The sequence below is a fragment of the Apteryx rowi genome, unplaced genomic scaffold (assembly GCF_003343035.1).
Source record: "Apteryx rowi isolate R43461 unplaced genomic scaffold, aptRow1 scaffold_20, whole genome shotgun sequence".
In the NCBI taxonomy this organism is placed as follows: domain Eukaryota; kingdom Metazoa; phylum Chordata; class Aves; order Apterygiformes; family Apterygidae; genus Apteryx; species Apteryx rowi.
This window is the reverse complement of record NW_020448308.1, coordinates 2,256,920-2,283,531: the sequence shown is the minus strand read 5'-3', so window position 1 is coordinate 2,283,531 and position 26,612 is coordinate 2,256,920. Positions and strand designations below refer to the sequence as shown.

General features: G+C 42.6%; 1 protein-coding gene across 1 annotated transcript in view; it reads right to left on the bottom strand.

Annotated features, from left to right (window-relative positions):
• SPNS2 (sphingolipid transporter 2) overlaps nt 1-26,612 on the bottom strand; it is a 124,576-nt gene that overhangs the window by 52,384 nt on the left and 45,580 nt on the right. The window contains exon 3 of the mRNA XM_026063708.1: nt 3,971-4,107. Within this exon, the coding sequence (XP_025919493.1) occupies nt 3,971-4,107 (137 nt within the window). The remainder of the gene's footprint in view (nt 1-3,970; nt 4,108-26,612) is intronic.

The following is a 26,612-nucleotide window of genomic DNA, read 5'->3' as shown; positions in this document are numbered from 1 at the left end:
GATGGCTGATTTATTACAGTGCCTGAACCAATAATCAGAAAGTGTTTCCCCCAAACGTTTTCCAAAAATCAAAAATCAAAACAAAAGCTTTTTCAGGTGAAAGTACAGAAATGTGTATGTATTTGCATACACGCAGGTGCAGAACTATTTAACAGGAATGCATAAGGGGAGATAATTTCTGAGCAGGTGTTTGTACTTATAAAGCACAAATTAAGATATATACATACTTTATTGAGGCTCCTATAACCAGAGTTAATCTAGAGATCCATCTAAATATATACGTAGTTTAAACAATTTTAGATTAATGAAAGAGTTTGTTAATGACTTCCTATGCAACTTTTATTTTAGGAAGCGCTAAGAAGTTTTATAGAGCAGAAACTTGTAACTATCAAAGACAAAGTCATAATCATTGCAGGAGGGATCTTTTCTTGTTTTTCTAGAGAAATGCTGTGTACTAACATAAATTGTTAAATCGCTTCATTTAGCAGAATAAAAAGCGAGCTTTTCTATATAATCCTGGGCATGTTGCTTCTGATTATTTTCTTTAGTTAAATCCTTCATTAGCTATCTGCATTCACGAAACCAGGCGTGTTTATGGGATTACTCTCTGATATGGTATTTATTTGGGTTTATTATTTTGATTTGTTTTAAATGCGCTGCACGACCTCATGAACAGAAACCAAAAATTTAGGTGTCTCTTTGCCCTCTTTCTATTTTGCAAGGCAGGAAATTGATGCATTGCTATTTTCCCGTAGCTACCACCTCCCATATTCTCTGCAACTATCCCTTTAATTTTGGACTGATTTTCTTTTTTCCTATGAGAGCCTGTTATTTAGCAGCTACTAGCAGACGAGAGATTCGTTCTTCATTTACTTGAGGTTCATTATTTCTGTTAAAAGACCCAAGATATTTGGAGATAAATAACTGAGGATATTTTAATAAGTGGTTACAAACCTTAATGCAGTGGTCTGTAGCAACTACATGTCTGTATGGCATACATATCCAATCCCCTGTTTTATCTGTCAGGGTTCAGTCGGTGTCACTCTGTAATTTTAACCCAATCAGCATGAAATAGCATTTAGACAGTATCTCAGACAAACTGCATGTTATTGTGCTCCAATCTTTTTTTTTTTTTTCCAGATCAAAACTCATTCCTCTGAGCTAATTTTTCCTCTCCATGTTCTTTTCTTGCTATAGGGATATTTCTTTGTTGAACAACCTGTCAGTAGGATGGATAAGAATTAAAATGTCCTTTTCTGTATGCTTGTTTCCCCAATAAACTATAAATAATCTAGATTTGCACTCAAACGATCGCATTTTGATTATTTTCCTGCAAGTGTCCGAATTTTAGTCAAGAACAAGTATTATCAACGCACTGCAAAAATCCTTTACAAATTAGGTGTCTTCAGCATCCACCAGACCTGCAGCTGCCTTCTGCCTCTGTGAAACTGTCTCTTTCCATTTATGGTCCAAATTTAAGCTGTGTGGATGTGTACTCTATTAATTACATAGAGATAACATGCACAAGACTGTCAAAATTCAGAGAAAGGCAATCCCTGAAATCGCAGTTTGCTATTTCTACTAAATGGCTGTTGTTTCTCTCCTACTTCAGTATTTTTGTTGTCACCCCATAAAGGAGTTTTCTGTGCAAAACGTCTATGGGCTCAGCCTGCGCCAACTTGCTCCTTCCAGCCCCGTGTTTTCATGTTGACTTGCGTGTGAGCACTCATCTGCGCATTACAGTGGCCTCGCTACCGCTTTTATTTATGCCAGAGCTTTTTCATATTTCAGCCCCCAGCCCTCCTCCCTGAAAAACAAACGTACTGTCTTAAAAGAAAAAACATTGGAGAGAATACCCAGTGTTTTCTCCTTAAATGAATGTTAGGCGCCAAAGAGCAGGAAAAATGCCTAGTTAGTCACTGCATAAACGAAAAACGCTGCACCAGCTTTTTTCCGATTCTTCTCCTCATTAGTATTTCAGGAATTCACCTTGTTCAATGTGGCATGTCTCCCCAATTAGAGATCGGCCTCCAAAAAGAATACCGAAGCGGCAGGGTGCTATGGAAGTCATGATTATGCTTGTGACCTTGTTTGACTGCTGCAGCCACATACAGTAGCTGCAGAATTTTCCATAACCTGCTGGGCTTGGTAACAAGAGGTGGGCAGGAGCCCTCTGGCTTAACAGGAAAGTTTTATGGTAAAGCTGAAGATCACAGTAAAATCATGACAGGGAACTTTTCTCAGTGTTGGGGAGTTTATGTCCAAGGTTGCAGCTTGGGCCCAGAGGCAGTACTGATGCAAATCCAGGAGGATTTTACGCAAGTCACGCTGTTTTGATCTTGGCTGCCTTGTGACTTCCAAGCATTTGGGTTTGGAGTTCAAACATATTCCAGCTTTATAAATATCATTCTCTCTTCCTTTGGCTAAAAATAAGCCTTTTCCACTCTGAGCTCTGCACACTGCTATATATTAATCTTTGAACTATTTCAGCTAATAAGGCAAAAATCCATAAACTAAAAATCTACTCCGACAATATAGATTACATCAGGCCAGTTTCAGTTCTCAGTGCCTACTCCTCCAGTACTGGTAACTATGGGACTTGGTCCATTGCAGGGAGATGGATGCGAACCTGAGCAAGAATGCATCTTCCCAAAATGAGAAGTGTTTGTAAGCAGGTAATTGTTTCCTTCAGGAAAAAAAGTTTCCTCCTTCTTTTGGCTACGATCACTACTGCTTTCAAAGCATGCTATGCAGAGAAGCTTACACAAACAAACCAAAACCACTCCTCTCCTCATTTTAGATGGGAGACGTTCTTTCTTTGGAAAGGATGCTTCCTGGCCCCTTATAAACCAGAACAATTCACCAGAGTTAAAGGCTTCTACATTTGGTCCTATGCATTTTTCTTTATAAATGCAGCAACAATCAATACAACATGAAAGCAAGACAGATGTGTGACCACCGCTGCCTGCTTTAGGTGGAAACTCTCTTTTATTAGAAACTGCAGCGTGTGTGTGAGTGGGAGGGAGCAGGGAGAAGTTTAGGCTCTGGCTGTCGTTCCCTAGGTGTGACCACAACGCTGCGATCTCTGCAATGCAGCTGGACGGAAAGGATGAGGGAGGGATGCCTCTGCCTCCCGTGGGGAAACCACCCTGACGCTGCCAGGAGCTGTGATTTGTCTCTCCAGGAATGTTGCCACCTGCAGCAATTAAACCTCCTCTATAATATGATTTAAACAAGGAAATATTTTTCCTCAGAAACTGCCAGATCACTGTTTCCTCTGAGTTATCTCTGATGGGCAAGGAAATGAATGCAAAGAGGAGTCCTCAAAGCGGGGTGCTGTGGCTGTCCTGAAAGCAGGTGCGGGATGGTATGCATAGCCTGACAAAATTAAGCGAGCCTGATGGCTCCATCATTGGTTCCCCAGACATATTCATCAGCCAGTGTAAGAGGAGCTGAAACTATGCCTAATCTCAGTGCTGCCAAACACCTCCACTGCCTTTGATGGAAAGGAAGCAACGCACATATGTAAAACCACTGCTGGATGCATTTCGCCATTCCACATACTGTAGACAGACTTTCTAACCAGCTCCAATGGTTTCTGTTACAATATCAGAAGACAAGAGAACCACTACGTAGCCATAGACTTTTTTGGGGATCTTTTTAAAGCCTTTTTAAAGTTTCTTTAGACTCTCCCTCAAAACAAAGCCCTTATATCAACAGGAACTCTTGCTTAGACGTGCTTCACTTGTTATTTTTTATGAACTCGCACGATCAAAGCATAATGGCTTTCACAGGTAAGAAGAAACAATTACATAGCTCACACTTCACAAAAGCTCAGATAATGCAATGTGCCACAGGTCAAATCCACACCAGAGGGATACGTCCCACTCAGGCACACTGTGACGGGGAGCAGGTATCCAGAAGGTACCGAGGCAGGACACCCAGCAAAGTGCCGCTGCAAAGACCTTACCTGTTCGGTGATGAAGGAGCTTGAAAAAGTGACAGCTGACCAAAAGAAGATCCCACAGCTGAGAATGATCTTTCTGTTGAAACGGTCACCAAGGTAACCAAAGATAGGCGCTGCAACCATGAAACTGCAGATGAAAACTGCAAAGAGGAGAAAGGGAAGAAACATTTAATAAACATCAGGCCAAGAACATGAAAACTAATTTTCTGCAAGCCAAATCCTCTAGAGAGCAGTTCCATTTAATTAGATGTTCTGCAGCCCTGACTTACAAAGTTACTCAGTCCGATAGGCTTTCAGAAGGCAGAGCTTCCTTAATCAAACAGATTTTTCATTCCCAGAGAAACTCCAGAGCAATGAACTTGGATTGCATTTGAAAGCACTAGCCCCTTGGTCTACGGCAAGCTCAAAATCTAGGGATAGGCAAAACTGGGACAGCATAAATTAAGAGCCTCTGCCCGAATGTCCCTGCAAAGGTGAAATGAAGGTTGGAAGGAATTTTGCGCAAACAGAAAGCAAGCCAAGGGCTCCTCGGTGGCTCTTGCAGAAGAGAGAAATAGGCCACAGGAACTGAAGTACTTTCATCCCTCAATTTTAAGGTGAAGTGAGGAAAAATAGCTAACACTACTATTATCCTAGTGGCAGCAGCCCTGCAGTTAGACAGAAAACTCCAGTCTCCTTATCAGGTCCCTTGACCAGCACTGAACTTGTATTTAAACCCATCGCTGAGCAGCTACTTCTCTAAAAGAAACAGTTTTGACCTACAAAATCCTAAGAAGCCAGAGATGTCCTTATCGGAAAGAGTACAGACTCACCTTTCCCCTGTGCTTCTTCCCCCCAGAACCAGAGCGTTAACCCAAGAACTTCTGCCAGGCAGGAGCGAGCTCCTGCGGGGATATTCTCGGCAGAGTCTCCTCCACTTCAGACTTCACCTCTCCAGCTCTGCTCAAAACAATCCCACCAGTGACACCACTGAAAATACCTAAGAAAAGGCAAGCACGCTGTGCTCACCATTAATCTGGAACTTTGGCAAAAATTGATTTAAGCTGATTTATACCTGGCTTTTTTTCTGTCCACATTAGAGATTTGGATGAGAGCAACTACACCGATCTTACTGCAATTTAGTTATTCTGGTATAACCTTGTTGATTTTCACTGGAGGACTCTGGTGGGACACTGGAGAGCCTGGAGATCCCTCTTTAGTCACAGAGTTATGACTCATATTAATTACTGGGTGGTTCCTGGAAGGCCGGGTGGGCATTTGGCATTGACTAACTCTAGCAATCTATTTTTAAGTGTACAAAAGGAAAAGAAAAAAAAAAAAAAGATGAGCAGAGGATACACACTCCTTTGAGTGGAATGTGTGTACAGTATTAAAGTGGTTAAGACACAAATTATGACTTTTTCATGGTGGTACATGATAGCCCTAAAACATGCAGGTCCTGAAAAGGAAAATGATCTGTATGTCTCTTCTTTTTTAATACATTAAGATGTCAAAGCTGTTTCACAAATGATATATATCCATTTGCATCTATATTTTGCAAGACATACTAGTCTGTGTATATCAACTTTGCACTGTGATGTTTACAACAGGAATTGCAGATTTACTCTTTGTAAACATTTACAGTAAAATAAATAAAGAGACAACAAATACAAAAATATTAAGAAAGGAAAAGAAGCAAGTGCAACATTATAGCACATATTTCAATAGTAATGCTGTGGACAATGTTGCTGTTAAGCTAAGGCATAAAACTTACCGATAAATCGAAAGCTCGGTCTCTGTATTTATCCCGAAATCCCAGCACAAACAAAAGCTGCTGAACACAGCTCCTGGCACGTGCACAGCATTTTGCCTCTCCCCCCATTTTACAGAGCAAGAAGCACAGCAGTGTGCCTGAAACCCACGTTAGCGCTGCACCCCCAGGCAAGCTGCCCCCGCGTGAGGCTGAGGGGCCGATACCTTCTCGGGAGGCAAGGCAGTGCTGCCGCCCCTTCCCTGCCTGCCCGCTGCCCAGGCAGAGCCCCTCGCTGCCGGCAGAGCCCTCCGGCACAGGGCGATGCCCAGAGCAGCCGCAGAGCCCACCGTTCTGCTGTCCCCGGTCCCCCGCTTCGTGGCAGGACAGCAGCTACGTGGGTAGATGCTCTTTGCCGCACGGGGCGTTTTGTGGTGCCCACCAACCCCTGCAGCACAGCCCATCTTCCCGACGGCGCATCGCTGAAACCCTTGAGCTACAGTGCGGTTGGCTCTAGTAGACCAGAACTGGCTCACAGACCTCAACTCTGCAAGGGCCTAACTGCGCTGGCCCCCATCCAACAAGGCACTTAAGCACATGCTTATATTAAGCATTTTAGAGTCATCAACTCCATGATTAAGTGCTTTCCTGAATTAACACCAAAGTGTTCGGCACCTTGGTGCAGCGAGCTGGCATCAGGGATACAAGACTGCTTATGGCAATTGAGAAGCAGAAAAGGACCCTGACTAGTACCGAACAGCCGCCTTGCCCTTGCAAGGACGCTGAAATTCATTCATCTCCCAATCAGATATTCTGCCATTCTTACGATGCAAAAATGACATAAAGCTAAAGAAAGCTTCTAAAGGGAAAATTAGAAACATCCAAGTCAGCATCCTACCATTTCAAATACCAAATAACCTCATTAATTCAGCTTTGAGACATGGAGGGTGTGATCCAAAATTCACATTAATCAGTGGGATTATTAGCTTCAATGACCTCTAGATTATAAATGAGAAGTCTAAATTTGGAATCTGGGCAAAAGTAGGCAAAAGGCTCAGGCCTCCTCTTTCCAATGAAGCAAATCAAAAAAGATCACCCCACGCCTCCCTCCTAACATGCATCCTGCTGTTACTCAAATCCTTTCAGGGAATTTATTTTTGGAAGATTCTGTTCTGAACGAAGCTCTGAGCTTTGTCACTAGTAAACAGCTGACTTGACAGCTCCGCAAGGTGTAAAACAAAAGGATAACAGAACCTAATAAACAATAGATAATGGAACAAAGCTGTCATAATAATAAATGCAACTGATATCAGAATATTTATGATCCAAATATGCATCAAAGCATTGATTGACTCAAACAAATGCAGAATATGATGGCTGTGTGATCTGTCAAAAAGGCTCTGCCTGTTAGAGGCATTTCCCATGAATCAATTTTTGCAATTACTCCTGCAAATGACAGATGAGACTCCTGAACAACAGGCACAGGCTCAACAACAATAAAAAAGTGACTTTCTACACTTACAACCTCGGATGACTGAACAGACTCAGTCAAGGGCATGTCACCAGGTGGGATGGAAACCCAAGTCACTCTAGACCAGGAGTTGAGGTTCTGTGATAAACAAACATCACGATGGAAAGATTTTATCCAGATAACAGAAGAGTGCCGGTGCTTTCAGCTGGGGAGAAAGGTGGCGGAAACAAGACTAATTTGCAGAGAAAGATGGCAGCAGCACAAGGCAGAAAGAAGGATGCACTGCAATAAAGGAGCCCAGCATCTGTGCCAGTCTCCTCTCCTATCTGGCTCCTCTCCTCTCTTGCACAGCATTTTCTGCTCCTTGTATTCACCCACTCCCCAATTAATACCCAAGTGACACCACAGCAGCTGCAGCTGCTGCCTCGGACCAACCCACTGCCACAAATCCTTTCTATTAGAGAGGGCTGTGACAGCGGCTGGCATTTCATTTGTCTCTTCCCAGTCAGCAGCTCCTCTTCCCATTTACATTTAAAGCCCTCTCAGGATATTACTGACTCTTGAAGAGCTATACAGTACAAGTCAGGGCAGAGTTAGAAATCCGCTGGGATTCGCTATGAGCTACTGAAGAGGCAGGGATCATGTCCAGAGCAGCTGTGGGCAGGTACAGCTACGTCAGTGGCCAGTAGGTATGCCACACAGCTCATTTCTCTTAGTAAATGATCTCCGACAGCGCCAGCAAAAGCCGTTCAGTCCCAGTGCTGGGTGGAGCTGAGCTACATTTCTGCAGAGGCAAATTATCATCCGTGCAAAGAATGAATAAATAGACACCTAATGAATGGCATCCCAGGAGGGAGGCTCTTTTAAGTGCAGGTATTTTCAAAAGGAGATCGCATTTGTCTTCACACCTCCCTCGGTGGCTTAGCCGCTAAAATGCCGGCCGTGGTGAGGAGGCCGGGAGAGCATAACTGTCCGAGCAGGACGGCTTGGTGTCTGTTCTGCCTTCGAACGCCTGTCCCACCCCGTACAGGTGCACAAGCACCTTAGCAGCCAACACTGCCCAGCTCTTTCTGTGCACGGCGGGAATTACAAAAATTGTAGCTTAAAAAAACCCACCGTTGCCTCTGCCTCCCTTGCTCTTTTCTTTCCCGGACAGGTCAACCCTTGCATCTCAGCGAGGGACTGCCCCTGCCACCAAGTACGTCCGAGAGGGGAGAGAGGCATTGGGGCAGGGGCACGAGCACAGGCCACGTTTCCTCTGTTACTAGAAGGCTGAGAGGATCACAGGCACCTCCAAGAAAAGATCTTTTCTTTTAGTTTTGACTTCAACCACACACAGTTTATTTTTTCCTAAAAGGAATTATGTTAGAAAGGTTCAGGCTCAGGCAAAAATAGCTCATTTGCGCTCTCCCTCTCACTGCAGGGATGCTCCACATGAAAAAATAGTGGCTATCTTTGAGCTCTGAGTCAGCACGAAACCATATACACACTTCTAATTGAGTGCTGACAATATGCTTAGCTCTGTGGAAGGCAAACCCAGACAGCCCCTGCCTCAAGGGACTGGCAATCCACTTAGACACTGCAAATAACTCTGTGCTGTGAGGTTGCTAATATTTTCCCCATAACAAATTTCCAAACAATGAGAACATCTAAACGCCCAGCTCGCGCTGGATGCAGCAGTTTATGGGTGCGCACAAACGCAGTCCTGCTCCTTCTGCACGAGGCACTGCCCCTCTGGGATTTATTCTGGCCACTTCTACTCCGGGGGCTTGCGCTCATGAATGCACTTGTTACTCAGGCTGCTTGTGGTATCAGCGGCCGTCTACCTGCAATGGTCAATAAAGGCTCTCACAACAGTACAACCAGCCATGCTGTCTCAAAGTTATGTTTTTCCGATGCCTTTTTTATTATTTTCAGCAGAGCTCTACACTCTAATAATATTACTCAGCACATACACAGCACATTTAATCACAGGGAGGCCTGGGACAATTTACAATGGAAACGAACTGTCATTAATTTCCACTTGAGGGGTGAGAAAATGAAAACGCAGGAAGGAAAGTGGCCTGCCCAAGATGTCCTACAGAAACAAAACCCGAGAACCCCTGTGGGTCTTCCAGCTTCAGCCGTGTCCTCTTTATAGGACCATATGTATGCTAAAGATGTAATTCAGGTCTACAATCATAATTAAGAGCAAATTTTTTCTTGTAGCACCATAGAAGCGGGAACAGAGATCCTTTGGCGCATTGAACTGAGCATTCAGCCACAACATGGTCACGTGAACACAGCAAAAGCGATATCCGACTGCAGGGCAATCTAACGCTCTGTGAAATCTTTGCAAGATGATTGAAAACATTCACCCCTTGATGGAGGATGAATTCTTCCAATACAATTGCTTGCACAAAATTTCAGCCTTCAATTCAGCATTATCACAAACTCCGCTATAGGTATACAGTTACATCACTCTCTTCATGGATTTTGTTTTACTTCGTTTCTAATTCAACAGCCAACAGATGGATCACGTTGCTGCATTTTGCCAAGTGAAAAACACAGGATCGCTGGGTTCCAGACTATCAGGCAGCCTAGAAGTTTCTGACAAGTAAGTGTAAGGAGCTTCGCAACGCCTCCGTATGTCACGCAAAGCTGTCATCTACTAACAGCATCAAACACAGGAACATTTTAAGAAAAAGGCCCAAGAACACAGCAGATCAATTGGATTTAGGTATACAAATGTTTGTCTTGGGCTGAAATGACCAAATTTTGCCCTGGGCTGAAACGCTCTCCCAGAACAGAACAGTACACAATACAAGATCAAATAGAGAATTTCACAAATGCCTCCTCCTTGCGTGCTCGTGCCCTTAGCAAATCAGTGAGAATGAAAGCAGTGCTCGGAAAGGTGGGAACCCGGCTACCCCCAGTGACTGCACTTCCCGGTCTCTCCCTGGCAGGACACTCTACGTTGGGTTTCTCTCCCTGCAGATGCCACTCAGTCAAGTTCCAGTATATCCTGTCCTCTCTGTAGGGAGCATATTGCACCACAAAGTGCCAGTTTTTCCTTAGAATAAACTATATAAAATATAAGCAGCATGTGTAGGATGAATATATACACACACAGTTGACATACACATGTACATTGAGAAGGCTGCTGTACGATGCCGCTTGACTTCATTTGCTGTGACAGGGTCAGATAGATGCCACAACCTAGTTACAAAAACAAACTTATAAAGAGAGACAAGGCCTGAAAACACAGTTTTCCTGGCAAGTTCACAGCTGACTCAACTTACACAGGGAGGAACTGAATACTGATAATTCCAGCCCTTTTCCTCATTGCAGAAAACAGGTTCTTCCAAGAGTTAGTTCTTATATTCCCAGCAAAGGATATCCTGAAAGCTTGCTTTGTGCACCTTAGCCAACAAGAATAATTGCTTCGGAGAGAACTGCTGGGAAATCCACTCCTTGGAGACAGAAAGCCAGATAAAAATAGCCAGAAACCTAGTTCAATAACACACTAATACCACCAGGGCTTTGAGAGAAACTGTCTCGGGCAAAGAGTAACCGGTGTCAAGTGGTCAAAGACACATAACTTCTGTCAAAATTGCCATATATAGTGCGGTGTACCACTGATTCATACAGTGCTAATAGGCGATGTTACGGATTTGAGGGATATTTCACCTACTCAGTTTGCACGTTGTTACACAGGGCTGCAGAAATACTCCTTGTCAGTCCCTGAAGCCTAGGCAATAGCTAGAAGAAATAGTTCTTTTAAAAGTCAAGCCCAAAAAGGGAAATAACATTTACACGAGTACTGTTGGCCACTGACTGGCAAAGACCAGAATCCAGCGGCCACGGTCTGCAGTTTCTGACAGAGCTGGGTTTACAAAGGCTTACAGACAAAATCATTTAATTGCAAATCAAAATACAAAACATTCACTCAACAAATTTATCCGCAAGTACCGGTGCAAATGTAGCAGTGGAAGTAAAACCATAGCTGTAAGACATGAGCTACCATCGTTCTGGTCTTCTAAAGAGCCGATTTTGAGAGCAGTTCAGAGGATAAAGAGGAGTTTGGTCACTACCAGTAAGAGGTGGTTATAACCAGTGAGCTGTCAGCTGGGGACTCTGATGGTTATTGCAACTGCAGGGTTGAGACAGGCATATGCCTGCAGCCAGCAAAGTGTTACTGCTCATAACCAGAAGACAGAGAGAGACCAAAAGGGAGATGTAGCAGAAACAACCAGGTACAATGTACTGGAAAGAGCCAGAACCCTGCTACAAAGTAAGCAGAAAGACAATGACTCCAGCTTAATTTCCATAGGCCTAACCTACAGAAGATTAGGACTATCTTTATAGTCCTCACCTCTGCAGTTTACAGCATATTAATACTCCCTAAAATGACTAGTAATGACATTCTTTGCACTTAGACCTTGCAAATACTTCCATAACATTTTAAACAAAGTTTGAAATCAGTCTTGGTTTCCTAATTCAAGCAATCAGCATTTTGGAGGCAAGAAGAAAAATGGCTTTGAATTGGAAGCTCAGATTCAAAGCAGCACTCACATTTTTCATATATCTTTGGATTCATTTCCAACATGATGTCAACAACCATTTTCCACATCTACTGAGGTCCAATTCTATCATGCTGTACTTCAAAAATTTCTATCTAAGTATACAGTGATAAAGCTAGCAATTTACTGTGCTATTTGGTCTCTCTGGATGTTCAGCGAATTTACTTGGTGAAGGAGCAAACCTGCTGCTAGATTAAATTTACAACAGTTCTATACAGGCAAAGTAATTTAAAAAGAAAGGAGGAAAAACCCAAACCCACCTGCTTTTCACTTTGGGAATTACAGTGACTATATTAACATTGTTTTAAGGGACTTGGGCAACTTGAACATCAATAAACCAGGTACCATGGTACTGCAGATGTGCTTCATATTACAATGTTGTAGGTAGCAATCACTGTGCTGTTGGCAGTCCACCACCTCCTTTCAGCCTTCACTGGTGCTTGCCTGACCCCCACAGTGAGCTGGTTCTGGGATACCAGCAGAAAACTAACCCTAAAGAACATCATTTGCAACAAAAAAGGAATCGTCTTTGTTGGCAGATTTTTTTTGTGTGGCCATGCAGTGTGCTTGATCAGGGGATTAAAACTTATGCAGAAGAACATGTGAGAAGGAGCAGACCTTCCCCCTCAATTAAAAAAATAAGTTCCCATCTGGATTACTTCCACTGTCTGCATCATTACACTGTGGTCTAAAAGAGGGGGCAGGAACAGGAGGCTGTGGTAAAAGTTGCTTTTGGTGGCAGTGCCATACTAAATGTATGCAAAATTATGACCTGAGACAGCTTTGGACCACCAACACTAACAGAAGCAGAACCTAGAACATGAGCTTGTATGCCAGTGTCTAAACTCTGCTTTTGCATTTCTTTCAGTTTGGACAACGAATGACTAAATAAGTTAAGTCCACTTTTGCTTTACAGCCACTTCCAGTTTGAGCTGTACTTCCGCAAAAAGCTTTTTGTGTAGTTTGATTAAGACTCCTGACCAAAGTCAACAGAAAAGCTCCCACTTGATTCAGTGGACATTAGAGCTGAGTTTTTTTGTTTAGATATAACCGTTCATGAATCCCCAATGACAGCAGAGATCACAACCTCTCTACCAGTGAACAAATTTTAGTACTTGTAGGTTTGCTGCATCCCTATAACATAAAACGTTATTACTGGAAAAAGTACAGAGAAGGGCAACAAGAACTGTCAAAAGGACAGAACAGGTCCTTTTACAAGAAAGTATTAAAGAGACTAGAAAAGAGATGAATGATGGGGGATATAGAAGAGATCAAACACCATGTGTAGCGTGGAAAAAGGGAATACCAATAGCCTCCTCTTTCAGAAGACTGATCAGGTGGCATCAGATAAGACTGGCTGCCGTGAAATTCAAATCAAAGGAGACATTTCAAGCACAAAACTTAACTAAACATTGCAACTTTTATCACAGGAGCTTATCAGACCTCAAAGTCTACGTTATTTCAAACCAGGATTGGACAAAGCCTTGGAAGAATACTAATTTGAGGACTATTAAAGATAACCTCTGTATCAGAAAGACCTCAGCTATCCAGTTTATAGGGTATACCAGGGAATTATCACCATAATCTTATATGTACTATTGATCACAACCAGAGACAGGATAACTTACTAAAAGGACCTTTGGTCTGGACTGGTACACCTATTCCCATGTTACTTTTAATAAAAAAATCTAGGAAGACAAAATTGTATCCGCTTTATTTCCACCAGCTTGACTAGCTAATGGCTTATTAAGGATGTTACTGAATTGCACCTAGAATAATTTCTAAAAGCTGCAATGTGGTTGACAAAGTTGCATTTCTAAAACTACAAGGTCTTTTGTCCTTGTACCTGCACACGCACAGGGTAACGTAATGAAGTACCTACCCAGGCAACAGGAGCTTTGTTCTCTTGCTATTTCTTCTCCATTTGACTTAACTGACTGATGATTTGAGAGCTTTGCTAGTGGAACAAAAGAGGGCATCAGCCCTTCCGGACTGCAGCCTCAGAGCCCAAACAATGCGGCACGGGGGTTTGTTTGCCATTGTGCAGACAGTTTCAGGAAAACCTCATTAACTTAGCTAGCCAGTTAGGATGGATTTGTATTCATCCTGGTCAATCCTGAATTAGACATAAGATCCTAGAGGTATGGAGGTCGGTCAATAGTTTTGCAGCACTGCAATATCGTGAGTGACACTTCTACAAGATTGGTTTTGCCTCAACATGACTACAATAGATGCAAGACAATCTTAACTGCTATTACAGAAACAGGCAGGAATCTCTCCTAGCAGTCGTGGAGAAGTCCACGTTTGAAAGAAGAGCAGTTTTGCATTTCCCTTGCGCACAGTCTTTCAGGGCATTCTGAGCACATCCCATCCAACTGAGAGCTTCATTAGGGGACTGGAGCATCTCTCTTATGAGGAAAGGCTGAGAGAGCTTGGCCTGTTTAGCTTGGAGAAGAGAAGGCTGAGAGGAGATCTTATCAACGTGTACAAGTATCTGAAGGGAGGGTGTCGAGAGGATGGGACCAGACTCTTTTCAGTGGTGCCGAGCAACAGGACGCAAGGCAATGGGCACAAACTGAAACACAGACACTTCCATCTGAACATGAGGAAAAACTTTTTCACTGTGAGGGTGACAGAGCACTGGAACAGGTTGCCCAGAGAGGTGGTGGAGTCTCCTTCTCTGGAGATATTCAAAACGCGCCTGGATGCAATCCTGTGCAATGTGCTCTAGGTGACCCTGCTTGAGCAGGGGGGTTGGACTAGATGATCTCCAGAGGTCCCTTCCAACCTCAGTGATTCTGTGATTCTGTGATTCTGTGATTCACAAATTAAACTCCAGCAGGGAAGAGGGCTGCTCTCATTAGCAGAGTAGCCAGAAGGATGGAGTACTCTGCCCAGGGTTCAGGGCTAGGGAAAGGTGTCCTGAAAAGAGCATTTAAATAACCACAAAAATGAAGGATCTATTCTCCTCCCTTCCTCTACCTGCAATCTTTATTTTCGCATTGCACTTATGATACCAGGCACACACCACAACGGTATTCACAGAAGCCTTATTTTGGCCAGATTTTTTGAAAGGACTAGTAAACACTGGATGCCCTGTTCAGACCCCACAGAAGGGCTTCAACACCTGTGTCCATTAGGGGTCTCAAGTCAGGCAGCCAGAACTAAAATAACCATCAGTCACTTGTCATGGGCAGTTCTGGCCCCAAAATGGGCCAGGGGTTTTGCAGGGGGAGGAAGGATGAGGAAGAAAGCAAAAAGGCTGCTGGCATTTGCAGAGAGCCATATGAGGCTTTTCTTAGGCAGTGGATGTTTTGAAAACTGCCCCTGCTGTCCAGATGCCACTAGACTCTTTTGATAGAAGATGATTCCTCAAACTTGGATTGATTTAGCAAGAACAGGTACAGTCACCACATCTACAAGCTACACATACCAGATACAACACTAGGGTAGGGACAAAACCCCCCAAACCAACTAAAAACCAATATCCAGCATGTGAGGGAGAACAAGAATGAAAAGAAAATAGGTTCCAGGGCTTGGATGAGAAAAGGCCCACAGAGATACTTCCAAGATAAGTTGCAATTTAGCCAGGTCCAGAAGAATCCTGCTTGAGCAGGGGGGTTGGACTAGATGATCTCCAGAGGTCCCTTCCAACCTCAACCATTCTGTGACCATTCTGTAATCCCAACCAGAGTTTAGACAGGACTCATTCCCAGTAGGGAAGACAGTTTTTTAGTTCTCCCAGCCTGTGGTTTCATAACCACTTTAAGATGCTGAAAGGAGCAGTCTGAACTTTTCCCTCATCTTAGACTTTCCCTTGTGCCAGTACTAGATCTTGTGTGGCCTTGTGGACAGCAAAATAAGGGAACTGTTGTGGACTGAAAACTAACCTTGTTTCTTTTCTGGTGAGTTCCCTTATCCAAGTCACCACACAGCAGTGCAAGTCCTAGGAAGACAGTAAAAACATGTGGCCAGAAGTGAGTTTCCGTGGAGCAGGAACAGATGCGAGTACCTTTGCCCACAAAGCCTTTTTGACCGCAAGCGTGCACTTAAACACACCAAGAAATGACAGCCTAAAGCTCTTGAGATAATGCAGAATAATCTAAATCCCTTGATCCCCCAAATCTGCATTGAGTACCATGGACTAAATTTAACTAGCAACAGAATACTCCAAATCATTTTTTTTCTTATTGGAATAATACATCATTTAGCTCTGGTACAAAGAGAAACAACCTTCCCTGTTTCCAGTTTGAGATGGAGGAGGAAGACTGTTTTCATTCTAAAACCAGGTTTACCATCCCTCTTTACCACTGGATCACTAATCTTGCATCCCCTCAACTAAACTCTTCAATTTCATATCATATACTAATATGCAATAGGAGTTATTCTGTCTCAGAGAAGAAATTTATCCCAAAGCCTTCTTCCTGCAGCAATAAGAAAACAGGAGAAAGAGAAGACACACTGGAAATACCGTGCATTACAAATGAATTCTTTGCTACATCTAATTTACTAACAGCAGCAGCTTCCTAAGAAAAACAATACAACGGGAAGTGCTTCCCCTCCTTTTTATAGTGAAATCAAGAGCTTCTCATGCTTGGTACTCACGGAAACTTGCTACAAGAAATGCACATCAGATATATTCTTATCCCAGAGCTTTCGTCAGACTTCAGGTTTGCTCTGGCTTGTTTTTAAAAGGAAATTCACAAATAAATGACTATTCCACAGCAGGAATTAACCTCTAAATATGAGCTCCTAGTAGCTGCTGGCTGTATTTACAAAGCTGGAGAAACCCTGCAGTGACAAAGCATGTTCTTCATAAATATGCCATATGAACGACGAGGGCACAGTCCGGCTAACTCTATTACAGTTCCATTACAGGGAAAGGGATTCGGAGAAGGCTGGTGAGTAGCTGATGTTTTTGCTAGTAGTCTCAGCCAGAAAGAGGCCAGAAAGAGCCCCTCAGCCATCACCTTCCACCAAGGCAGAGAGCTCAGAGGGTTCAAGCTGGGAGTCCCGAGAACGATGCCGGTGGCATCCGAGGAGATGCTGAGAGTGCCAAGAAAGAGCTACATCAAAGCCCTGCAAATCCACACTGCACTGCTTTGGGAACGTGGGGAGGACACAGGTCTCTGCTGACATTCTCCCCAGGCAGTGAGTGGCACTGATTGATTTTTTTTATTTTTATTATTACAGTTCTTTAGGGAGCTGTTGTACCATCTATTGCAGGTTTGGTAAAACACATGCTCCCTCTTTTGAGGGGAAAATGGCCATACTTTCATTTTAATTATGTAACCAACACAGCAGTGACAGCCTCATTACAGACATTTTCTACTCTGGCCGGGAGAGAGGTTGCTCAGGCTTTTGAGGTAGCTTCGGCCACATAACTCACAGACTGTCTATCATGGCCTCCACCAAAGTTGTTCCAGTGAGAGTCAAAACCAAAAAACTGTCTGCAAATTACATGGTCTAGAAATTGCTTGAGAAAGAATAGCATGTAAACACACGGCAAACGGACAGGAAATGCTTTGGGGTTAATGAGCGCTCGCCAGGGTACTCCAGATCCTGCGTCAGTATTATCCCTGAAGCGCAGGGGCAGGCCCCAACGTCTGAAGGACAAGGAATCAGATTCACAAAGTGCATTTGCACATGTGCAGATAAAAGCGTGTTGGGGTTTGATAGCAAACTCCTTTCACACCATTCTTTAGCAAAATTGTTATTTTTCCAATCCAAGACATACACCTTCAAAAGTGCTCTTAACAGATCAGGAAAACTGTGTTTTTAAAACCAAGAAAATCACTCTGAGAAAACAAGCAATCTATAGGGAAAAAATGCTTTTTTCCCTGCATATACTCAACAAGTACAATCTATAGAGATGAAGTGATTCATCTCTATAGATTGTAGCAACTTCCTTCATGAAGGTGAATTCAGATCCTTCTGAGCTTCTAAACAGAATAACCTCACCCTGGTCTTACACTGTCTGCCTCTAGTTACCTGGAGGAAGGCAAACATTTGTCAGATTAAAATGAAATTTAAGGAATGAAAATATATTACACCTTACCACAAGAGCTTCAAGAAGATATCTGAAACATCTGCTTTTTATTCACTTCCTAGTTCTAAGACACACCCACATAGGGTATTGCTCTTAAAATCCTGCTGTCTGCAACTTTATTCTAATTCACTTTTTTAGGAATATAAATAATTGTGGAATGAGAATATGCTATAATCCACAGAAGATGTGAATGTAAAAGCAATTGTGGGTAATTGCTTTTGTTTGATGCTAAGCCAAAGACCTGGAATTGTCTCACTTTCCTCAAAGTTCTTCCTCCAATTTACCTCCTTCCCAGGGATCTTAGTGCTTGGTATAGGTGAGAGATTCACACTTATTTGTGGAAGCAGCACATAAATTCCTCAACTCTGCCCACCAAACCCTTGCTTTTAAAAAGCTGCATGCTGGTCACAGAGGGAATTTCAATATTTTGCTTGCTTAACTCTCTGCTTTCTTCTGAGATGACCATCAAATACAAGTGTCTATTGCAATGACAGCTCTTGCTATATAAGCTACCACCCATTTGGGACTTGACCAAAACCACATTTATTTTATAGAGGAACTGTCTGTAATGCTGGCTGTGTTTCAATTCAAAGCAGCAACACAGAAGGAGAGAGAAGCATTTCTCTCCAGAATCTCCCAGTTTCTCCTTACCAGCAGTGTCCATCTTTCTGCCTAAGGCACTGGCAATTTATAAAGAATAACAAATCCCCAATAAAAGATCTTTCATGTAACCTCAGGAGACCACTTCATAGGAACACAAGAACAATGGCACCAGATCAGAAAACCGTGTGGTCTCGCATCCTGCCTGTGACAGTGACAGCAGTCAGATCCTTCCGAGGAAAGTACAAAATATTCCTACATGAGCCACTGAATTGCTCAGAGGCTGGCTTAAGCCTTCATGCTTCAGGATTTATCTCCCACCCAAGAACTCCTTTAGATTATTACTATAATGTGTTATCCATAAAAAGATCTGGGCTTCTTTTAAGCTCTGGCTAAGCTGCTGGCCCTGACAACACCACTTGTGGCATTCGGTTCCAGAGACTAACTGTTCACTGAACTCCTTTGGGAAGTTTTCAGAGTGCTCCTTTACACTAAACTCACCCGTTCTGATTCTTTCTGTATTATGATGAAAACATAAGGGAAATACACAACCTACTTTTATAAATAATTCTTAATTTTATGTGCCTTTACCATTATCCCCCTTATTTCTAAGAATGATCAAATTAATAATACAGATTATCTTTAAAACTGCTCCTGTAAGAAAGGAAGTGCGGGGTGATGGGTGTGTGGGCGAAGACAAAACGTGAGTGTACGTGGAAGCAGGGGCTGGCGAGCTGAACTGAGCTAGACACATTGGTCAAGAGTGTCTTGTGTGCAAATGAACTTGCTGTCTAGTTTCAGTATGAGTCATGAATTCTCTAAAAGGCAAGGAAGAAACCGTTTGTGCTCTTACTTATCCTGTATCTTGAGCTAATTCTTATTTAATTCCCCAAACACTATACACTAGGACTTGCACAGCCCCAGAACCAGTATGTGTAGACAGAATTCAACAATAGTTGCAATGGCCAGGAAATAAAATGGTCAACCATTAACCTAGATAGATCTACAGGATAGGTCGGGATCAGGGAGGAGTTTGGATACACCAAGCAGCAAGTTAAAACCTTTGGCCAAAACCAAAGCTCTAGACTCTCGGCAGTTACCACGTTGCTTTTTCTTTCTGTTAAAGTACATCAGGTAACTCCACCTATGCTTTTCTTAGGGGTTTCTAAGCCATCAGCTCTCTTGGTATGGACTCTACTAGAGACAAACTTTCCAGACTTTAATCACCAAAACCCATGCTCCTAGCAAGCTTCATGCGTGAGCCACAGAACATGATCTTGTGACATCCAAAATATCCTCAACTGCCACTGCTTTGCATGTCCAGCAGACTTTGGAGGGAGTCACCATCACAGTTTAGGAAGAAGCGGTCTGGACATAGGCTGCGGGTCATAAATACTTCCTACTTCATATCCAATTCCATTCTTAGAGGATGCCCACCAGTAATTAAACAACTCTCTGCCAGGGTACACAGCCATGGGCTTATCCATTTACGTTTTCAAATGCCAGCAACATTTCAATAGGCTTTTGTACCACAAAGTAAATAGAAAGAAACATTGCTATTGACTGCAATTTGCAATTACACATTGACCAGCAGTACAAGAGAGCTGAACAAACAGCAGGCCACAAATAAACACCTACAATGACAAGCAGTCTTCATCCTACAATGCAGAGGGATCACAGAGCGTGTAAGGAAGCCTCTCACACGATTGTAAGAGGCTAGTGCTAGTCCACAGAAACTATTCACTGATTCAGTTTTGCTGCCAGTATTTCGAAATGCTCTTGCCTCTTGTTGTTATAAGTGGCAATTCAGACAAAGAACAAGTGTTTCACAGTGGCTCAGTGGCCTTCAAAAAGGAATAAATTCATTTAAGGTAACTGTTAAAATACTGATGTATCTCTATGTTTAATTTGCCATTGTATGTAAATAGAAAAGAATCATAATTACAGTGGAGCCTGAATTGAGTCTCTGTCTGCTTTACAGTTGTTATTTCTAAGACTATCACCCACCTGAACTTCCCAAGCATCACCCTAACTTGCAAAAACACTCTACTTAATACCAAGCTCTGCTGCAGTTCCAGGAGTGAGGTTTGCAACTCAGATGCATTTCTAGATAAAAGAACATGACCTCTATAAGAGATCCCAGGGCTAACAGTAGTTCTGATAGCCATAGGGTGTCACTGGACCTCTGTGTTAAATAATCCCAGGTTTTAAATCTACTCTGACTACTACCTTTTGGCTGAATGAGTACTACTGGAAAAACATATGTTGAAATGAATACTGCAATGCGCAAGGTTTGCAAATGCAATGCCTTCATGCATCATCAATTACATTAATGTAAAAAAGGGAAGGACAATGTTTGGTGAATCCTGGGATTGTTAAAGTGTTAAAAAAAAATTTCAGTCGGGTCGAAATATGCAGAAGGTGAGATGGACGACTCGGGGCCCATCTGAAGTCAGTTTGTGTTCGCTGTCTATCCCGTTCTGTTCCCTAGAGAATGCACCAGCATAATATCCCAAGATGCCAGCTGAGCTGCCTTATTAGCAGTGTTGTACAGCCAAACACCAAACCGTGGGGGAAAACACATCATGGTGTTGCCAGCAGTTTATTTGTCTGGTGATTAGAAAAAAGGGCTCTAGTTTCTCGACTATGAACACATAAAAAAAGTTCAATAGGAACAAACAGGAAAAAATAATGTGTCTTTAATACATGATGCAAACATTTTCTCAGAGCAGTATGTCATATATTGTATTGTCCAAGCCTTTGGAAGGGTATAACATTAGCAGCTGGTAGAAATAGCTCACTGGGGAGCTCTTAGTAAAAATTCAACGTTCACTGTATAATATCCTGTATTATCACCTCCGCTGCCATAAAATATCCTCAACAGTAACAAGAGAAATTTTGGACAACCTGTTTTTTGGGAAAATCTGTTCTCTTTCTTCCTATTTTTTGCGATTTTCTCTTTTAATATTTGCTCTTTCTATTGTCACCCTTCCCCCTTCACATTTTGTATCAAATTTGCTGATAATTTGCCCTTCTTCTTTTACATCCATGGGTTTCAAAGCACTTCGCATGCACCAGGATTGCTGTGTTAGCCAAAGGGAAAAACAGAAACAAACCCACCAGCATCTCCAGACTGGTGGTGCCAGGTGAAGCAGCCTCACCCCTCTGCAGAGCACGAAGACCATCAATGGGTTAAACACACATTGGATCGTTTAGCCTCACCGCCCTTATGAGGAACTGGAAGGTCCCGTTTCCAAAGCACACTGAACTCGGTGCTGCAGGTCACGCACCCAGACTTGAACGCCGCTCACGAGCATCAGGTTTTGAACCCTAATGACCCCCCGCGCCCCGAACATGGGACAGCGCAAGAGCCAGAGCAGAGCCCTAGCGTGCTACGCACAGAGGATCGAAGGTTGCAATTCTCACAAACCAGTGGCAGCCAAGTGAACTCCTCACCCTAAATGGCCCTGAATAGCACTGTTGTATTATTCATATCAGTTGGCCACACGGGCTTTCCCATTAAAGGAGCATCCGCTTCACTGAACTTCAGGTGACAGACACAAGGGTACAGACAGCGCTGAGTCAAGCAATGCAACATACAGCTCCGAAGCAGCAAAGTCTCTTGACTCCTGAACCACAACCACCCTAACAAAAGACCCCACTACCCGTTCCACCTAACTCCTTATGCTCATATCGCACAAATAACAACTCCCTGAGAACTGAATGACAAATCTGGAAAAGATAATACACCCCATCTTTTCTTCTTGCTCTCACATCCGTTTTTAGAGACAAAGAAAGAGGCTGTTTAGACCGGGCTTCCAGGCCCAAGTATCAACTCAAGCAGTTCAGCTCCAAATCCAAAGCAAACTGAAGCCCTTAAGGTTTTTAAGGGTAGCATTCCTGGGGACAGTTGTTACAAGAGAGTGCAAAAGAGAGATTTAGGGCCAATTCCTGCTCTACCAGGGTTCTAGCAAGATGCAGGGACACCAGCCAGGGCTTTTACAGTGTTGCAATTCCTGTTAGCAAGTCAAAACACCCATGCAAACAGCTGTCACACTCTTGAATACTGGGAAAGGAATGCTATTCCCCCCCTACTCTTGTCAGCACAAGGTGCAAAGCATACCCTGCGTGTTGAACATGGAAAGGGAAAAGTGGAAACAGCCCATTACTAAGAATCCATGGCTTCTTAGGGTGCATCAACTTGCATAAAAGCAAGAGCCCCTCACAAAGGTACCTAAGCTTCTGTATTGAGTCTGCTCATTTCTGTGGCCAGACACCGAAATGTCAAATTCCTACTATGGAAAAAGGAAGTCTGCAACCTGCAACACTACCATAGATCATCATTTCAAGCACAGCTGCAAACTTCCATTGTAGCAATTTTTATCATTCACGTGCTTCCACTTACAATTATGTCCACACCTAAAACATCTAATTACATCCACACCTAAAATGTCTAATTATATCCACACCTAAAATGCCTGTCATATGTTAGTCCTGGGCTGAAATTGTACCATAGCACTCAACAGAGCAAGAGCTCCCTATACAGTTCACATATAGGGTGCTGAATCTTATCCAACATCTAGCATGTGGCTTTCGCACTGTATTTTGACAGTCACTCTGCAGCCAACAAACTCCAAGTACTTTCATCATAATACCCATCCTGCAAGGTTGGCTTTTTGACAGATCATGACTGATATTAGGAAAGTCAAACATCTCAAAGAAGGTTTTTTGTTTTTTTTTGACAGAAGATCTCACATTTTATAGGAAACTCATAAAAATAACCCTTACAGATAGGTCCTCTTTGCATGGCCAAATGACTAAGCAAAAGCAACTACATGGCTGATAATTTAATTTTGGCATTTTGTAAGCTATAGCAATATAGCAGTGCTTTAGTTTTACACATTCTAGCACCGCTCCAGAGAATTCCTGCTTGGGGGATGTCATATGGGCAGTGTATTGATGGTAGAAGATGTCAATTTAAAAACAAAACAAAACGGAAGAAAAAAAGAAGAAAAAAAGGCTAGACATTTTCATGTTCCTGTGGTGCAATTTTATCTTCAAGAAGATCGATAAAGGAGATGGATTTATCTTGTCAAACACTTACATGGTTCTCACCACAGTAACTCTTTACATCAACCCTTCTGAACTAATATCTATTTTTAGAATCAGGTTTTTAAAGGATCCTCAACTCAGTCACCGATTTTGAGCTCGCAATTTTCCCTGAGACCAATTTGCTGGTGCAATTTTTGTCATTTACCTACTCTGATTTGCAGCCACAATCAGTAAGTTAGGCATGTAAATATCCTAAACTACGCCTGTTAAATTGAAGGCTGGTTTTAGAAACAGCCCAAATGCTTAAATTGAACGCAGCTCTGCTCAGTTGCACATGGGTTTCTTAACCCCCCCTTGCACATTCCAGAGTAAAGAAAAAAAATGCTTCAGTTTTTGTGCCAAAGTTACTCTTTAACTCACCCATCTTCCTTACGCGGCTCTTTTCAGTGACAAAGGCTCTCATGAAACACACTGTACGTTTCTCTGTCAGACTTTGCCAATGATTTCTAGTGCTCGAAAGGTGTGGCCAAGGGCACTTGGGCACTTTTATTATTATCTATATTTCGGGACAGGCTCGACAAAAGGACAGTATGTTGAATACAGAGGCATGGAGCTGACAGCTAACTCCATCAATTGCTGTGAGGAGCTGGACCATTCAGACCCCGGGGTGAGGAGAGGCAAGGAAAAAAAAAGCAGTAATTGCAATTAAGGCAGAATTAAAAACAAAGAACTTGGAGCATATTTCAAACATTCTTCCAGGGGGGAGGAAAAGAAAAAAAAAAAAAAAAAAGGAAGACCCAATCCTGAAAATTTCATTCAGCCAAAACTCCCAGCAAGGTTAACTTTAATAAGCACTTCATCATAGGTCTACAGGGCAGCTGGAGACAGCCTTGTCTCTACAAACGGATGATCTACATGGAAGAAAGGGATCCAGGAAGAGGCGCAGACAACAGAGCACCTCGGCCAGTGACATGAGCAGACTTTTTAAAAGAAATCTAAAGTTCAAAGTGCTTTATCTGGACTGCCTCCCTAATTCACTTCCAAACCTCCTCTAATAGGAGTTTACTGTAATAATCCATTTCAGATGACTTATTGTATCTCCAAATAAGCAAGTTAAAGTTATTGCAGCTTCGGATTCATTTAAAGTAACTCTTGCAAGAAGGGTGTATTACTATTAACGTTCTCAGTGCAACACTACTATCCCACAATAGAGTAAATTAGAGTTGCCACATCTCCAGTCCAGCTCAATTACAGTGACGATGGAGAATGATGCAGTAGGACAATATGTAAATCTTGTGTCTGCACACATTAGTGAATGAAAAGATTGGAAGAAGGACATGCTTAAAACTAAAATGTTCAATTCGGAATATCTTGATGTATAACTGAGTGGAAGGAATAAGAGAGGTCAAAACTAATCTTCTTCTGGAAACAGCCTTTCCACTGAAACAGTGCATATTTTTGTTTTAAATAAGCTCAAGGTCCACTGCTGAAAACTTAATTCCTGATGAAAAACAAAACATTTTCCTGCTTGCACCAGCAAAGAACACAAAAATGTGTGCCGACCCCTCCTCCTCCTATCCATGCCATCAAATAACTATTTGTTTTCATCTGAGATTTGAGAGTTAAAAAGCAAAACCATTGTGTTATTTGACTAAAACTTCAAAACTTCTGAAGAAACTTTTCAGACAAAGATGTTTGTGTTCATTTTCATTTTTTGTGATTGGGATAAGGAAAGACTATGGTCAGTAATATTTCACCTCTAAAAAACAGATCTGCGCAATCTAAGCAGAAAATCAGTGCGTGTTCAATAACCTCATATCAACACACAGGAAAAAGGCAGCACGTTAGTTCTGAGGGTGGATTTTTTCATGCTGCTTCCACAGCACTTCAAATGTCAACTGAAAACCAAAGAAAACCAGCTGACCAGCATGCTATAGGTACCAAAGGTGACCAAGTTTGTTATCATAGTTCATTTCAGTTTCTACAATAACATTTTTCCAAACCCAACCACGAAGACCTCTGATAAATGTAGAATAGAAAGAAGCCCCACGATTTTATTATGCTGAAAGCAAGAGAGTATGCTATCACTGATCTCAACCAAATAGTTATCTAGAGGCTGGTGGCACGGAAGATGCATAGCACAAGATCAGTACAGTTTTGAACTGGATTCCTTTTGTAAATGGGGCAAAGCAAAGACTTCTCCAAATTATGTGTTTTAGGACTGGAATATGTGCATGCATTCGGGAGGACAGGAAGGAGGGCGGCATTGGGAGACTTCTTGTGAATTGGTGCAACAATACCCCATTCATGCAATTCAGACTTATTAACGTTAATGGCAATCCAGTTCGGCAGGCTGCTAACGCTACTAAATACCACGAGGAAAGGAATGTTCACTTTTAGACAAGCTTTAGGTAATAGATGCCCTGGAATTCATTTTCAGAGTCAGTTTTCTGTGTCTACAAATGAGACACTCCTTTCCAAGAGTGCATGGGTCTATAGAGAGGAATCACTGCAGCCTGTACTGAAACACAGTTGCTTCTGCCTGGCATACAACGCCTCTTTCAAAAGTATATGAGAGTTAAAGGCTGTGGTTCCCAAAACAGTGTTCCACAAAGTTGCACGAAGCGCTGTGCAGCTGGCCACACAGCAAAATTGCCTTTATAGTGGTCTGGTGTTAAATCACTATAAAAATTTGTTGAAGAGGATGCACAGTGGCCTGGTACACAGTCCAAAAGGTTTTAGAACCAGCTGTTTGGAGCAAAAGCCAATGAATACTCAGATCACGTGGAACTCAAGATGGTCTGCTAGAGAAACAAAATGATCACACGGACTGGTCTCTGACCCTAACATCTCCACTACTACAAAAACACTCTGGTATTTCCAGAAGCTACTAGGTGCCTACTATACTGACAACTGAGAGCAATGATTCGTCTCAAGACGGTACCTTCAGTGCATCAGAGCTCCTTCACACTCTGCTGGACTATTTGGTCTATCCGAATGATACCTGTCTCTCAAATCAACACCTCCTCGAAGAGCAATGCTTCCAACTATACCGAATTAACTTGGAAATTTCCCAGCAGGCACAGACCAGGCCTGACCTCTTTATCACCTGATCTCAGATGCCCGTATGAATACAGCTGCCTACATTTTTCACAATACAGTATATTGCCCTGCAGAACTGT